The sequence below is a fragment of the Cydia fagiglandana genome, chromosome 25, assembly GCF_963556715.1.
Source record: "Cydia fagiglandana chromosome 25, ilCydFagi1.1, whole genome shotgun sequence".
NCBI classification, from domain to species: domain Eukaryota; kingdom Metazoa; phylum Arthropoda; class Insecta; order Lepidoptera; family Tortricidae; genus Cydia; species Cydia fagiglandana.
The window spans coordinates 2,341,567-2,359,446 of record NC_085956.1 but is presented as its reverse complement, the minus strand read 5'-3'; the positions used below and the strand labels follow the sequence as shown (position 1 = coordinate 2,359,446).

The following is a 17,880-nucleotide window of genomic DNA, read 5'->3' as shown; positions in this document are numbered from 1 at the left end:
CCATAATCAAAATCTACTTATTTGATTTTTTAATTCTACCGGGGCGGGTGTGGCCTGTAACACGAGCAAATAATTAAAACATAAATTGTACTCCTCAAACGATGACACTTTTGTTCAACAACTTTAAAAAAATATCTTCAATGGACGCCATCGCCACGCCATATCATTGTGATTGACGTTGCTTGTCACGCCTTAAACATAACAAAACTCGCAATACATTGCGTCTTAGAATAAACTTTAAAGTGTAATAAAAATCATATCACAAGTTGCTGAACAAATGTTGGTCGGTATGAGGAGTACAGCCTACAGTTTAATTTTTGGCTCGTATTACAGGCCACAGGCTGTAAAGGAAGCAAACGAAGTAAATGCTATTGTGTGCTTTGACGTATGCAAATTCGCGTTTCAGTTAGACGCACAGCCTCGGCTAAATGTTTATCAACATTGTTTGCGTTCACTTGCCGTCACTTACCGTCAATAAACTTATCGGATAAGTGATAGCGTTACAATTACCAGCGTATGGCTGATTGTGTACTCTTCGTAATCCTAAAGACAGATAGTATATAGATAGTATATATAAAAAATGATATACAGGGTCATTTTTGGACCGTTATCCATATCGTGCGAGGTGATTAGGTAGTATAGTACCCTACGGGATGAGGAGGGATTTTGTGTTTATCGGTAATGTTATGAAATGGAACTACCAAAAATCATAAAAAAAAACTAAAATACAAACGTCCGGAACATTTAATAAATATACCATTCCGTTGACATATGTAAAAAAAATAAGTTCAAAAACTAAAACCCGACTACTGCAAATCGCGCTCTAAAAAGTATGAAACAAGATAGAATTCTTATCTAAAATTATCAAGCAGGAAATATTATAAATGTTACGATTTTTTTTATATAAAAATACAACGTAATATAATTTACTGATTTTTATATATTTACAGAGATTCAGAGGATCACCGTGGTCGTATGCCACGATTATAAACTTAAAAGTAATGTGGCATACGACCACGGCTATCCTCTGAATCTCTGTAAATATATAAAAAAATCAGTAAATTATATTACGTTGTATTTTTATATAAAAAAAAATGGTAACATTTATAATATTTCCTGCTTGATAATTTTAGATAAGAATTCTATCTTGTTTCATACTTTTTAGAGCGCGATTTGCAGTAGTCGGGTTTTAGTTTTTGAACTTATTTTTTATTTAATTAATTTTGGGGTCATGATTTCGTTACTAACTTTTTGAAGTCACTTTATACTACTTTTGCGAGGGCGTCCTCAGTACAGAAATGCACGCAGAGCGCCACCTATATCGGGCTACGCCCTTTAGTGCCTATGAGGGCGCCGAAGGCGCCCGGTTTTAGAACGCGTACGTCGGGCTACGCCCGACTTTTTTAGTATGACGGCGCCGAAGGCGCCCGGATTTGGAACGCGTACGTCGGGCTACGCCCGACTCTTTTAGTATGAGGGCGCCTTCGGCGCCCGGCTTTGGAACACGTGCGTCGGGTTACGCTCGACACTTTTAGTATGAGGGCGCCGAAGGCGCCCGGTTTTGGAACGCGTATGTCAGGCTGCGCCCGACTCTTTTAGTATGAGGGCGCCGAAGGCGCCCGGCTTTGGAACGCGTATATCAGGCTGCGCCCGACTCTTTTAGTATGAGGGCGCCGAAGGCGCCCGGCTTTGCAACGCGTACGTCGGGCTCCGCCCGACTCTTTTAGTATGAGGGCGCCGAAGGCGCCCGGCTTTGCAACGCGTACGTCGGGCTACGCCCGACACTTTTAGTATGAGGGCGCCGAAGGCGCCCGGCTTTGGAACGCGTATATCGGGCTACGCCCGACTCTTTTAGTATGTGGGCGCCGAAGGCGCCCGGCTTTGGAACGCGTACGTCGGGCTACGCCCGACACGTTTAGTATGAGGGCGCCGAAGGCGCCCGGTTTCGGAACGCGTACGTATCTTGTAAATAAAAAAATTGACCGTTTCATACTTGTACATTTTGGCTGATCAGGATTTCTATACCTATTCACGTTATAAAATGTTGCAGGACATTAAAAAAACACCGTGTATAGCAGCCAAACAAATTTCTTTTGCAAAAACCTTCTTGTATCGCCGTAGTCGCGTAACACGCGGATAGAATCCAGAGCGCTTGTAGATTCATAGTTCGAATCACCTAACCGATAAATTAATGTTTTATCTGGCGCATGCAAGCAAAGCGGGGTGCAAAAGCTAACAATATTTATATATTTGAAATGTGCTAATTGAGCTCTTTCCAATGATGTATAACACATCATCATTACTTAATTTTAGTTTTTTGGTTCGTGACTTTATGACCTCTAGAGGGCGCATTGTTCATTTTTTTGTGACGCCATATAGCCTATAACCAGCGGACGATTAAGACGATTCGAATGACACATCGTTTGTTAAAATATAATAAGTACTTTAGAAGTTATGAGGGAACAGATGAACATACATACATACATACATACATACCCACATACATACCGGTCAAAATCATAACCCTCCTTTTGCGTTGCCGTAGTCGGGTAAAAATAAAATGTTATCGAGGTTTGAATGTCAGTTTTCTCCCTACTCACCCCATTTTACGGTACTGACATTAACTAAACTAGCATGACAAATACAAACGTTTCCGATAAGTCTCTACCACAATATAAAAATAGTTAATTAAAATAATTAAATAACGGGAGAGGAGGCCTGTGCTCAGCAGTGGGACGTATATAGGCCGAAATGATGATGATGATGATGAAATAACGGGAAAACTGATTTTCCGTCATCACTGTCATCAGTAAGTAATTCTTATTAAAAAGGTCACAAATCAATAAATACGGCGCTTTAGTTGATAATATCTGGGAGACCGAGTTTTGCTCGGAAAATACATAAAAACTTAAAAATGCTCGTTTTCCCAGAAATAAGACCTATCTAGATCGATTTTTCGCCCCCGAAAAGAGCCGTTTCCGAGATCCCCTAAATATATATATAAATATAAGATAAGCAGACATCGTACATTTTCCAGCATTTTTGGTGCAACGGAGTGGTGTTAACGGAATTGGTATTAATAATGTCAACCCTGATGATTAATTAGCGTTAATTACGTTAATATTAACATTAATTTACCATTTCATTTGAAATGATCTATACCAATTCCGTTAACACCACTCGGCTGCACCAAAAATGCTGGAACATGTACGATCATTGAAGATAAGATACATAAACAATATCGGGTGACATGATATGATATGACAATGAGAAATTTCAACAAACTCATCACGTTCGCATCTTACCACGACGCGTCGGAACAATATACAGGGTGAATACATATTTACGGCGACAATACATAACGGTAGGTAAGTAGGCGCGATTAAAACAATTAGTGCGGGCGGGTGCGGTAGCGGCGCGGTGACGAGCGGAGCGAGAGCGGGAGCGGGAGCGACCTACTTTTATTACATATATTGTTAAGACCACCTAACTATTGTCCACTACAAATAACAAAACAAGTCCAAAAAGTAATTGTGACTTTCCTTTACTGATGGAAAAGTGCACATAAAGTAGAAGCACGAAGGATTGAAAGAAATTATAACTAAGAAGCTTTTGGACTATAAGTAGTTGGTTTCATCGTAACAGGTTTTTTTAATACAAAAGTCGATGCTGGATCAATATCAGACCGGTAGTTGAAACGACTTATAGTTCGTTTTTTTTAGCATTAGAAAGAACTTGCAAGAAGGTAAGCAATCTTGACATGTCTTTTAATTGAAAAACGCTTCTTAAAAATCAAAAACTATTACTTATTAAAGCAGAAGAATATAAATGATCGTATTAGATTCATAATTGTTACATATTTGCCGTAACTTATTTTTAAAATGTGTTTTTCAATTAAAAGATGCATCAAGATTGTTTACCTTATTTCTAATGCTAAAAAAACTAACTATATGCACATTTTTGGTAAATCTATTTAGTATAAGTACCTATAGCTAAATATTAATAGTTACCTAAGATTATTCACTCCACTCCCACTGTGGACAAAGAGCGTCAAGCGGGTAATTTTACAGGTAATACTTCCCCTGCATATCTTCAACTCTCCGAGCTCGCTACCGCGTCCGCTTCCGCTCGCACTGCGAGCGAGCGTCAAGCGGGTAATGGCTGCCCCGACGTATCTTCAACGACTCGACTTCAACCCTCCGCGCCCTATACCACGCCCGCTACCTCCCCCGCTTCCGCTCGCACTGCGAGCGAGGAGCGTCAAGCGGGTAATTTCGCGGGTAATGGCTCCCCCGGCATATCTTTAATCTGATCGCTAATTGGATGGGGCGCAGGGACGGACTGGGGGTTGGTTTTTATCAGACTGTGCAAAAAATATAACTTTTAGAGGTTGTTGTAAGTGAATTCGAAGTTTAGTCCGTTTTCGCCATTATCGGCTTGGAGATAGCATATAATATATATAACTAGAAAATATTTGCTTGTTTGCTGTTTTTTTATATAATTTCTTATACATAAATGATACAGCATAAATCATATTATTTTCATGGGTTACATTTATTTTTGTTCCGCCGCCGGCTCCCTGACAATTCGGGGTTGCATAACACAATTTTAACGTAGGTATAATGTGACTACCTAATTATTTAGGATGGGCGCCACTATAGTTGCCTAAAAATAAGTTTTTGTCATTCATTTGGATCTTCAATAATCTTCATGAGTTAATTAATTACGAAAAAAAATATAATTATTTTCTTTGGGCGTTAATTGTGAAACTCGACTGCGAGAACAAAAAAATATTTTTGTTTCACAATCAATAATGACAACAACGATAATTTTTTGGGTCAATTTTCAAATAGGCATTTTTTGCTGTCCCACGGCTAAAACTCGAAGTCCATAGGACTAAAAGACTGGATATGTATATATTTTAATTCAGTGTATTATAAGCTTTAAAAATCATGCACAACTGTACCAAAAATATTATTTGGTCCTGACAAAATCGCATTTGAAGTTCCAAAAATGGCGAAATTTGCCATTTTTCGCGTGTCCCAGTGGCGGCACCGCGCAATAAAAAAAATCATAACTTTGGATGTAGGCAACGTATTATAAACAACTTTGTATTTCTATAAAGAGCATTTTCTAGAGAATTGATTTAATCATATTGATAAATTAATGCGCTATTTAATAAAACAAGGGAAGCCTTTTTATCGCTGTCCCGCGCGGCACCTGTTTTGTTATGACTTAAATATACCCCCTATAATCTTCTTTGTCTATTGAATAATGGTTAGATTAAATTTACAACGCAATAGTGCGGTTAGTTGGGCATCGATTGACATCAAATGTAAACCCGGAAACAGTTAAATTTATTTAAAAACAGATAAAAATCTCTTTCGATATATTTTGGTACGACTACAACGACATTTGTATGGACTCTGAATACGTTGGTACATAGTTGGAATAAAAATGTTTCTTTTATAATAATAGTTGCAAATATAGTGTTAAAATATATAGTAAAATAAATAAGTGAATCCGTTGTATTGTGTAGGAAATATCGCAAAAAAATATTATTGGCGACATGTCGCGACATTTGTATGGCGACATTTATACGGCTATTTTGACCGTATAAATGTCGATTGTCGCATACAAATGTCGACATAGTGCCATACAGATGTCGAGAAGGTGTTATACATATGTCGTCAGGGTCTTATAAATGTAACAAAAATAATAAATAGTGGCATATACATGTTGATACTGCCATATAATGTAGAAAAAATGCCGTATAAATGTCAAAAGCGCCTTACAAATGGCTAAATAGTGTCATACAAATGTCAATCTTTAAACGTCCATATCTATCTAACTATAAAAAGTACAGAGGTGCCTCCTACAGTATATTTTTTGTTGTTAAGAACCCTTCCTAAAACGATGATTATGAATCAGATTATTCAAAAATAAAAAATTGCCATACAAATGTCGAAAAAACACCTTCTTCAAAAATTGACCCTTTTATACTTACTAGTAAACAGACAAAAAAAGACAGGTTTTGGTTAGTCACCAAAAATATGTGTAAAAATGCCATAGAACTAAACCACTCTGTTCAAAAGTTATATAGATAAAGTCAGACCAATAATAGTCTGCAGCGGATTTGATAGCCCACACAGTCGATGTATTATTTTAAACGTCAAACTTCTATGAAATTATGACATATAAATAACACTGGCACTGCGAGGGCTATCAAAACCGCTGCAGACTTTTCGTGGCTTAACTTTACATATTTTCAAGTCAATTGTGGAATCCTAAAAATTGCGAAAAAGGACTAGAGATAATTCGATGGCTTGAATGAATGAATGAATTAATTTATTTATTTATTTGCAAGAGATATGGTTAATACAGATGTTAAACAATTACAATAAGTAGAGGTGCGCTCATATCTCGCCAACAATACTGGCATGCAAACAATATTACTTATACTAATTAATTATACATAATGAACTTAGATTTACATCATGCAATTTATACAAATAACACAATTAAATTATTAAACATTATTTACATAAAAAATATATTGATAAAGTTACATATTAATGTCAAAATATTCTTGGATTGAATAGAAAGAATCCTTCACTAGCCATTTTCACTCGGGGTTGAAATTTTAAATATCTTATAGTGGAGCTAGTATTAGTTAATACATTACGAATATTACGATAGTAGTACGAAAAGTAGGAAATTCGCAACGAGTGGCGATAAATTAAAACACGACCGAAGGGAGTGTTTTAACTCGACACGAGTGGCAGATTACCTTTTCGCACGAGTATTGTACGTTTTACAGTACATATGGCCCTTTAAATTTTCGACATACAATGCTAGTTACTGCACTAGGGCGGTAAAGTCGCACCATATGTACCTATTAACTGTAAATATATTTAAGATTTTTATAAGTATACTGTATGTCTCAAAATTCGTCAAATTATCGAAAAGAATTCCCTTTTACAGCCTTAATACCCTTATTGCAGCTAAAAATCGCGAGTAGATTAGGTTGAAGATGGCGGGCGGTCCCGGGGGGCGAGGCTAGCGAGCGGCCATTTGCGATAATCATGGCAATTAGGAAGAGCTGTGCCGCCCGGATACACCGGGAGCTGGCACTGATATATTATGATAGCTAACTATATTCAGTATCTTTAGGTATTTAAATATTGTCTAGGTATGTATTGTATGGGTTGTATAGGTATTGACGACTGGTCTGGCCTAGTGGGTAGTGACCCTGCCTGTGAAGCCGGTGGTCCCGGGTTCGAATCCTGGTAAGGGCATTTATTTGTATGATGATACAGATATTTGTCCCTGAGTCATGGTTGTTTTCTATGTATTTAAGTATTTATATATTATATTATATATATCATTGTCTGAGTACCCACAACACAAGCTTTCTTGAGCTTACCGTGTGGCTTAGGCAATTTGTGTAAAAAGGTCCTTAATATTTATTTATTTATTCAAATAAAAGTAAACAAACAATTTGTACATTTTCGGGTAGTTATGAACTTATGACATTTATTGCTTAACCAACCAAACACAAAAGCGCCTGGATCAGTCGCTGAACGACCTGAATTTTACATTACATTATTTGATTATGTAACGTTTTCATCTACCCTCAACTGGCTTAAAGAGCTATTTGAGGGTAGATTTTGTTTACTTTTATTTAAATACCTACCTAAACTGAAGACACAGAATAAGTAATAGTACTAGAGGTACAGAAGACTCACTCTCTAAAAACTCTCTCTTCAGCTAATATTATAAACGGATTAACCGGAACTCTATTTTCAACTCCTTCTGCTTCTAATATTAGTTGTAAATTGTTGTTCAATACAATTTTCGTGGGTCGCCACTCGAGAGACATCTAGTATCGAGTAGCGGTTCTGATAATTCCGCTACTCGATGCTAGATGTCGACTATGAAAATACTGATATTTTTGGTACCAAAACTGATGTATGGAGTGAGCACTCTTGTCTTTACTACATTTCTCTATGACGCGAGCGTATCTGTCAATGTCAAAACTGGTGGTAGCCGTAAAGATGCCTGACCTACATAATTATAAGGGCAACTTGGTGGCGCCATCTCCCAGGCCAGCGGCGCCGTCAGCGATCTCCGGACAAATTAAAGACAAGAACACCACTTTTATACCTAAGCGGCTCCCTCGGCTCGGTGGAGAGCACGGTGCGGGTTCGATTCCGGTATATGCTATTTTCAAATTACACAGTAACACAATCAGTACTAATTATAAAACAAAGTCCCACACTGCGTCTGTCTGTATGTTCGCGATAAACTCAAAAACTATTAAACGGATTTTCATGCGGTTCACGTATCAATAAAAATTAATAAATCAGTAAATGCCCTTACCGGGATTCGAACCCAGGACCATCGGCTTCACAGGCAGGGTCACTACCCACTAACTAGGCTAGCCCGGTCGTCAAAGTTACCTGAATATTAATCAATAAAACAGCGGTAGGCAAACGTGTGGTCTCATTGATACGGAGCGATTTCTTCCAGATGACCTGTGTGTTATGGTGTAAGGATGCATGGACTTTGCAGCAGCCAACAGCTAAGTGTTGGAGTTTAGGTATTATAAACGTCATACTTTCATAAGTACTTAAAGTTTGTCAAACCAATGCGAAGTTATCATGGACTGACTGTATTCATTTCACATTCAATATCTAGGCACGGAAAACATATAAAAACTCAAAAATGCGTGTTTTCCCCGAGATAAGACCTAGCGATTTATCGCTCCCGAAAACCCCCATATAGCAAATTCCATCGAAATCGTTAGAGCCGTTTCCGAGATCTCCGAAATTATATACTTATATAAATAAACAAGAAATGCTCGTTTAAAGGTGTTAGATAGATTATTTTCATTAAATTGGATACAAAGCAGAGTGAAGCTACTTGTGGGAGAGAGACCAACGCACGAGCGGGACGGATGCGGTGGCGTTAATCAAGTGCTGTTGTTCGCCCGGGGCCGGACTTGGGGCCGCGGAAAATATATTTTTGTACGTTGTTTAAAATATTGTAACAAAGCGCTGGTGACACTTTACGTCAAAAAAAATATGGTTGCCTGTGAAGTCGGTTTACGGACGATAATTTTGCGTGATAACGTCATAAGAAAACATTACCATTACATTACGTGACGTTACCATGGAGATCTGTCCACAACATTACCATGGACATCTGTCCACAACGTGAAATTTTTCGTGCATGCTACCGGTGTTCATCGATTTATAAGACGTCAAAAAGTGACAGTTACGTAGGAAGTGGCGCCCTCAATAATTTTCTACATTTCATGTCAGACTATAACACAGGTATCATAATATCTAGAATACCTACATTAGGTACTGTCATGGCTTTAAATACGACATTTAAAAAACGGTATCATAACGTCGCCATCTGGTGACGTGAAAACTTATGTAAGAACCATCGCCAGTCTACACTAGCAAAACACATATATACTTTCCTACTTAATTACATAATTGTGATAGATATGTACTGTTGCTCTCGTGTGATCTTATTATGAAACTCACTTCGTTCGTGTCATACACCGACAATCGTAATTTAAATACCTATCATTATGCAGCAGTCACATAAAATCCTATAAATGTACCTATTAGTCCTAGTACGCACCCACCTGTCTGTTTACACTTCTCAGTCGTGTTTGCGGTGGTCGATTAAAAATATAGATAACACAGGCATTTGATTTGACCTCTATTGTAAAATATCAGTCGAAATTAAGTTTTATTCGAAATTAAACTTCAATTGCAAACAATTTAAATTAAAGCACTCGTGTGATCCTATTATGAAACTCACTTCGTTCGTGTCATAAGCCCACATTCGTATTTAAATACCTGTCATTATGCAGCAGACAATACGAATCAAGGCACGCGTCCTCGTGAATGACACGATCTATCTATAAGTAGGTATGACATTTATGTAAGTATGGCATGACTATAAATTCTAACTAACGACTAAAATTAAATAACGTCCCTAACTTAGCGGAAGCAGTTATAAAGTTGACCCAAAATTTTTTTATTAAGCTATGAGCTTCATCACATATGTTCCTTGAGTAATTCTAAGCATTTCAAGCCTGGGAGGCAATAAGAAATGTGTGTCTACTCGGATTTGTAATGGATTCAAACTTTCAACCCCTTTTTAACCCTGTTAGGGGATGAATTTTACAAAACGCTGAAATTACTTTTCCTGTATTTTAGTAATATCCCCAAATACAAAGATTCAAGTCACGCGTTCGAAAAATTTTTGATATCCATACAAGCTTTCAACCCCCTTTTCACCACCTTAGGGGATGAGTTTTCAAAAACGCTGAAATTAGTTTTCTTGTATTGTAATAATATATCGTTTAACGAACTTTCAAATTCCTAGCTTAAAATAAAACTTGAACCCCATACAAACTTTCATCCCCTTTTTAACCCCCTTAGGGGTTGAATTTCTCAAAATCACTTCTTATCTCTTGTACACTTTATAAATGTAATCTAGTGTGCAAATTTCAACTTTCTATCTTTTGTAGTTTCGGCTCCGCGTAGCAAAAATCTCCAACCAAATTTTTCACCTTTTTACGTTTTTCTTGTAAAATTACTATGAAACTAAAAAAAAACAAATATCAGCAATGAATTCTACGTCTTTGGTTTATACGAAAATGATACCAAACTTGCCCTAGTACCCACCAGGATCAGAATAGATTTTTTTTAAAGATGACGGGTGGCGGCCGTCTTTGTACCCCACCCTCCCCCCCACTTCAGGCTAGAAATGCTTAGAATTACTCAAATATCAGATGTGATGAAGCTCATAGCTTAATGAAAAATTTTTGGGTATGGCAGCGTTACATAACTGATTCCAGTAACTGGGGACTTAAATCTCTAGTGCAGGTGCCTACATATCTATCACATTTTTTCTAAAACTCACGTGTGATCCTATTATGAAACTCACTTCGTTCGTGTCATAAACCCACACTTGTATTTAAATACCTGGCATTATGCAGCAGTCACATAAACTCCTGTAAATGAACCTAGCAGTCCCAGCACGCGTATCCACCTGTCTGTTTGCTGTTCTCATTAATGTTTGCATTGGTCGATTAAAAATATAGATTACACCAGCATCACAATAATGTTGACTCGCGGTATCACACAACACACACAAACACACAAACACACATTACGATAATGCGATTGTGGTCATGTGAAAGTTGACGCAAATCTGTGGGAATCGGAGCGTGTGTAGGTATTTATCGGGTTATGTAAGCAAATAGGATAATTTGAATGTTTGATGTGATTTTCGGACTTTTTTAATGCGATGTTTTCAAATTTTATTTTATTGTTACTTTACCGTCCACGAGCGTATACCGGGTGTGGCCTGTAACATTGTAAGATTGTACAATCTATGTTTTAATTATTTGCTGTACTCTACAATCTATGTTTTAATTATTTGCTGTACTACATGTACTCCTCAAACGGTGAAACTTTTGTTCAACAACTTTTATAAATTATGAAGTATTTAACTCCCTATTTTTCATACGAAATAAATATTATCTTCAATGGACGCCATCGCGACGCCATTATCATTGTGATTGACGTTGCTTGTCACGCCTTAAACATAACAAAGTTCGCAATACATTGCGTCTTAGAATAAACTTTAAAGTGTATTAAAAATCAAACCACAAGTAATTTTTAAAAGTCGCTGAACAAATGTTGGTCAATATGAAGAGTACAGCCTACGGTTTAATTTTTTGCTCATATTACAGGCCATACCCGGTATATTTCTTTAATTATCAATCGCAGGAAAAAACCATTTGCTTTTTATTGCTCAAACTAAAAGCCATCGTTGCTTTGTCGATGAAATTACCAATTTTGTTCGTTGTTCGAGAAAAACGCTACTGGACGGAATAGTCCCTATGACGGAATTAGCCACATTGTCGTAGTGCCGCATCCTACCACAGAATAAATAATAGTACTAGGTACAGAAGACTCACTCTCTAACAAAACGCGTCTGTTACGATCAGCACAGATATGGCCGCTAGGTGGCGACAGCGCCACGCGCCGCTTATGGCAAACCCCAAAATTGGGGTCGAACGGATGTACTTTTAGCTACCTGTAGCAAAGCGACGAAATCGCGGAGTGAGACACGCCTGCTTCTACACAGATTTTCACGTAATTTTCCCTATTGTAACTGTGTTAATTGTATGCAAAAAATAAACAAATAAACTATGTACAGTCAGACCGTAAAAAGTCTGCAGCGATTTTAATAGCCCACGCAGTGCAAGTGTCATTTTAAACGTCAAACTTCTATGAAATTATGGCGCATACATAACACTTACACTGCGTGGGCTATCAAATCCGCTGCAGACTTTGTTTGGTGCGACTATATGTATTGTCGCCATCAGATATATCGGAGCGGCCAAGGTGTTCACAATATCTGAACACGCACTCTAACGCCCCGACAATAGAGACGTGTTCAGATATTTGTGACCACCTTGGCCGCTCCGATATATCTGATGGCGACTGTACTGCTAGGAGGATTCACTCTTTCATAATTCGAGTATCTACCAATCCATTACCAATCAGATATAGAGATAACTGTGTTTCTGAACGCGAAAAACCCACGTCCCTTATCTTTACAAAATACGAGATAAACATGTTTTAAAAAGCAAATAATTCATATTTCGCGGCTTATCTGACAGCTGTCATTGTGGCACTCGAAGTGACAGGTGTCATGGGAAATCGGCTGGAAATTGAGAGATCACATGGTGATTAGGTTGTCCAGTTTTAAATTTAGGCTAGTTTTAGGTAATATATACCGCCGGCTGTCGACCATATGTCAAGACCGCATCCTTGCATATTTTGGCCACCTCTCACGACGTTCTCCTGATAGCCTAGAAATGACGACTATGACGGGCAAAGTTGAGGGCCAGAGGACTCGCGGCAGACCACCCGCTAGATGGAGCGCACAAGTCACTACACCGCTGCATCTACATCTGCAGGAAGCCGTACATATGGCGGGTGACAGAAGCCTATGGAAGAGACTGGTCAGCAACATTAGGACATGATGTCACGATCCTCAGGATTGAGGGAACGACTGATGATTATGATGATGATGATGATAGGTAATATTTACTAAACATTTGTAGCCCATAAGTCTTCGACGACCTCTATGATGGAAATGATGAAATGCATCTAAGGCCAGGTCAAGAGCACCCTAAACCGGCGAGCGTGTATGAGGAATGTTATGAATGTGAAGGAAGCGAAAGAGGTATGTCATGTCAGGATCGTAGCAAGTGGAAATCCGTGGTCTCTGCCTACCCCTCCGGGAAATAGGCGTGATTATATGTATGTATGTATGCATCTCTCTAAGGCGATCTTAGTGTGACATGTCCAAATAGTTACTCGTACCTATGTCTTAACATAGGTAGATCAAACCCAGATACGATATCAGAGATGAATCACTGCTATTACAGTTTCACAACATGTATACCTACCAAGCTGGTACTTTAAAATAAGTATTAGTTCGATCTATCATACAATTCAGTTATGCCTTATTGCGAAATGGCTACCAAGTTACTGAAAATAGGTATTAGTTCGATCTATCATACAATTCAGTTATGCCTTATTGCGAAATGGCTACTAAGTCAGTCCAGTACCCGTACCATGAGTCACTGACAGTGTCGAAACTGACATACACGATAACGTTTACGTAATTTACTTTCTATACATCTTGCTCGGACTACATATGTATACAGTATGTATGTGTATAATGTGAGTACGAGCGAGATGCATAGAAAGTAGGTAAGTATAGTTCTGATCAAGTTCTGATAGCGTACGAAAGTGGTGGTATAGCCACACAGATCATGTCCAGATATTTACTTTGACATATGTATAATAAGATTACATACTTTAATGTACGAAAATCAGAAGAAAATGAGAGCAATATCATTAATTTGCGTCAGTATGAAAATATGTTAGAGTTAGCCTCATAAGTTATATACCTACATATTTATATTTATAGATACATTGTCTATCAGTCCAAATAATAGAACGTATTATCTACCTACAATATTATAATTTTTTTTCACAGATTTTAACTACCGGGTGTGGCCTGTAACATGCGCAAATAATTAAAACATAGATTGTACTCCTCAAACAGTGACACTTTAGTTCAACAACTTTTAAAAATTATCAAGTATTTAGACTCCCTATTTTTCATACAAAATAAATATTATTTTCAATGGACGCCATCGCCACGCCATATCATTGTGATTGACGTTGCTTGTCAAGCCTTAACATACAAAAATTCGCAATACATTGCGTCTTTGAATAACCTTTAAAGTGTATTAAAATCAAAGTACAAGTTATTTTAAAAAGTCGCTAAACAAATGTTGATCAGTATGAGGAGTACAGCCTACAGTTAAATTTTTTGCTCATATGACAGGCCACACCCGGTATATTGCACAGGTAAAAAAATACATCGCAAATGGTTCCAGCTTCAGCTAAACGGCGCCATAATGAAAAACTTATCCAATTTCCCGCCAACGAGGTCCCCTCAATTTGGGAGCCATTACACAAAACTTTTGACGTTTGCGAGCGGCCATCTTGTGCGTAAGAAAGCAGGTAAGTCAGGATTTTGAAAAAATGGGGACGTTGAGTGTCCTTAGTCAAACGTTTAATGACATTTTTTAGGGTTCCGTACCCAAAGGGTAAAAAAACCCTATTACTAAGACTCCACTGTCCGTCTGTCCGTCTGTCTATCACCGGGCTCTAACTCGAGAACCGTAATAGCTAGACAGTTGAATTTTTTACAGATCAGATGATGTACTTCTGTTGCCGCTATAACAACAAATACTAAACACAAAATAAAATTAATATTTAAGTGGGGCTCCCATACAACAAACGTGATTTTTTTGCCATTTTCTGCGTAATGGTACGGAACCCTTCGTGCGCGAGTCCGACTCGGCCGGTTTTTAGTACAGTTAGTGAGATAGGTAAGTACGTACCTAAATATTGTACAAACAACAAAAATAATACTATTTGTTAAATTTCAATAAAATCCCCAAAAAACTAAAACTAACGAAACATTATCAAAATCCACCAATTCTGGTGCGAACGATCGCCCGAAAATTTATTTTCTACCCATTTCGCCGAATAAAAATCCCAATTTGTAACCAAAGCGGGCTGAGAGCATCAATTACAGAGGAAAACCACTCACTCGCAACTTCTGACATAAATAACCCAACTTATTACCCGTCTCTGTCTCTCTTGTAGACCAAGTTGTGCGCTGTCCCGCTCTGGCGAGCCCTGATTGGTGGAAAACTTAGCGCCCGCCCCTAATTTGGTGAAACAATGGACGGAAAAAGTGTATTGTCTCTATCGTATGGAAGCCATTTTTGGAGGATCGCTAGGATATTACGAACAATTTTAATGTTTTGAGTATTTTCCCGTTTCATGATTATTCACTTTTATGTAGATGTGAAAAGTTGCAAGACAGAAAGTTAAGGTTCTGATTTGTTGTTTGTTTTTTCGTTGACATTACTGATTCAAACATTCATAAATTTTAACCGACTTAGTCCCGGGTTCGAATCCTGGTAAAGGTATTACTTGTGTGTTTTTAAGTAGGTACAAATTTAGCCGTCAGGTTTAGGTGTCAGGGACCTACATGGATTTGTATTAGATTTCTATAAGAACATTGAGGTATGTTTTTCATTATGATATCGGTAGGTACAGCCGTCTCTGTCTCCCTTACACCGTTTATTTCCGAGCCTCCGGCGGTCCAGTCGCGCCCTCCGCCGCGAGGCAAAGGCGGGCAAACGTAGTTTTAAGTAAAATCAGCCGTCAGATCTAATTATCTGATTTTGAGCAGACGGCGAGGGTTTTTAATGTTGTGGCAGTGGGAGCAGTTCTTTTATTTAAAAGTCGTATTATTTTTTATATATGCGATAAGAAAAACGTTAATGAATCGCAAGAAACATTTTCGTAACTACAGAAAGAACGCCGGTTTTCTAAATTAATATATTGACTAAAAATCAAATAAAAAAATCAATCAAAAAAAAAAATTCAATTTAAATTGATATATTTAAAGGGGGTAAAGTTTGGACTAATGATATAACTTTGTACTTAATTCATTATGTTTAAAAAATGATCTACCCTTGTCTTGAACTCTGTCCTATGTAGAAATGTAGATTAGGATCCCTACATACCTATCTAGAGTTAGACCAAGAAAAGTCTGCAGTGATTTTAATAGCACATGCAGTGCAAGTGTTATTTTAAACGTCAAACTTCTATGAAATTATGACGTATAAATAACACTTACACTGCGTGGGCTATCAAATCCGCTGCAGACTTTTATTGGTGCGACTATACCTAAGTAGGTACATATTAAGTAGTATTAACATTCATTCTAATTTTTATGCTCTTTTGAATTGATCTCTTATCTGTGTAGATATGATAAAGATTCTGACCTAATTTTTAGTCATATTGTTGCATTTTTTTAAACGATATTTTCTGCTTTTTATACAGCACAATCGAGGTTTGAACTCACGATGTTTGACCACAACAATAAAAGGTTAAGCATTGAGATGAAAAGAAATAATATATACCTACCTAAATAATAAGAAATTTTCAAATAAACCTTCATAAAACTCAACTCAAAAATGACTTAGTAAATGTGTGTTATTAAGTCTCTTATTTTTTAATTACGTATTCTAAAGAGGTTCAGCACAAATAAGACAAATCCTATGCAAATAACTAAAGTAAAAAGCCATCGCACTGAGCATAAAGATAAAACCCAACAATCTGCGACCACGAAATTACCATTCTGAAGCTGAAGAAAATTAAAGCTAAACGGTTAGGTTGGCAACGCTGCGAGAGCGAGACGCACGCAGCAAAACAACAAAGAAAGAGCGAAACGCAAACTGGGCGGAGTTACGTTGTAACCAGTATATCTAGACCTTCCATTGTCCGTTACGCTAAAGTAATACAAGTGAGAAAGGGGATTTTGTATTGAATGTGGTGGCGCCATCTATACTGGGCGGTTAGAACCGCCTCCATACAAGCAATATGAGTAGATAATAGGCATTCGGGATATTTTTAATTCAGTAGTTACGTACTTTCGCGCGCGGGTGACGGTTCCAATTTTGAATATCGAACGCGATTTGTTGTGTTTTGTGAAGTGTTTGTGGTGAAGTTTTTTTTTTGTTGGTAGTGAAGTAAGTTCTTGGAATTTTAGACACCTATTTTTTTACTTTAATTAGTACAATAAATAGGTAGATTAACTAAATGATATTTCGATAATATTGTGGCCGGTTAGGTACCGGGATGCTTATTCACTCAACTCAGGATATAATAAGTTAATAACAATTGTTTTATTTTTGTGACTACCCAACTAACATCAGGCGCTAAATTTAAGGGTTAGAAGAGATTTATATAAGCGCCTATTTACTCTTTAGGTGTTGTTTGTGCTCTAAAAATAGGAGTTATAGCCGGCTATAACCCCGTTTTAACCCCGGATTGGGCACAAATTTTATCACCATAAGATTTATAACAGTGCTACAGTAGGGTTAGCGGATAAAAAAAGAGACATAAGAGCGGTATAGTGGAGCTACAATAGTGTTAATTAATTCTTTAGGAGCTAGAAGGGTTGCATATAGGTGACTACAAACTGTTGTAGCAGAAGAGCGCTAAAGTAGTGCTGTAATAGCGTTGATTAACAACTTAGGATTTAAAAGGGTGCCAAATAAGCGACTACTAACTGTTTGAGTAGTAGTGTACAGCTATATAGATGATACTTTCAGCTTGAGATGGTATATTAGCATTTAAAGTCAATATTTGTAACACTCAAGAAGGTAATTGC

General features: G+C 37.6%; 2 protein-coding genes across 2 annotated transcripts in view; one reads left to right on the top strand and one right to left on the bottom strand.

Annotated features, from left to right (window-relative positions):
• LOC134677080 (protein seele) overlaps positions 1-17,880 on the bottom strand; it is a 222,735-nt gene that overhangs the window by 115,976 nt on the left and 88,879 nt on the right. The window lies entirely within an intron of this gene.
• The window catches only part of LOC134676791 (homeobox protein Hox-D4), a 54,387-nt gene continuing 40,664 nt past the window's right edge, over positions 4,158-17,880 (top strand). The window contains exon 1 of the mRNA XM_063535173.1: positions 4,158-4,268. Coding sequence (XP_063391243.1) covers positions 4,158-4,268 — 111 coding nt within the window. The remainder of the gene's footprint in view (positions 4,269-17,880) is intronic.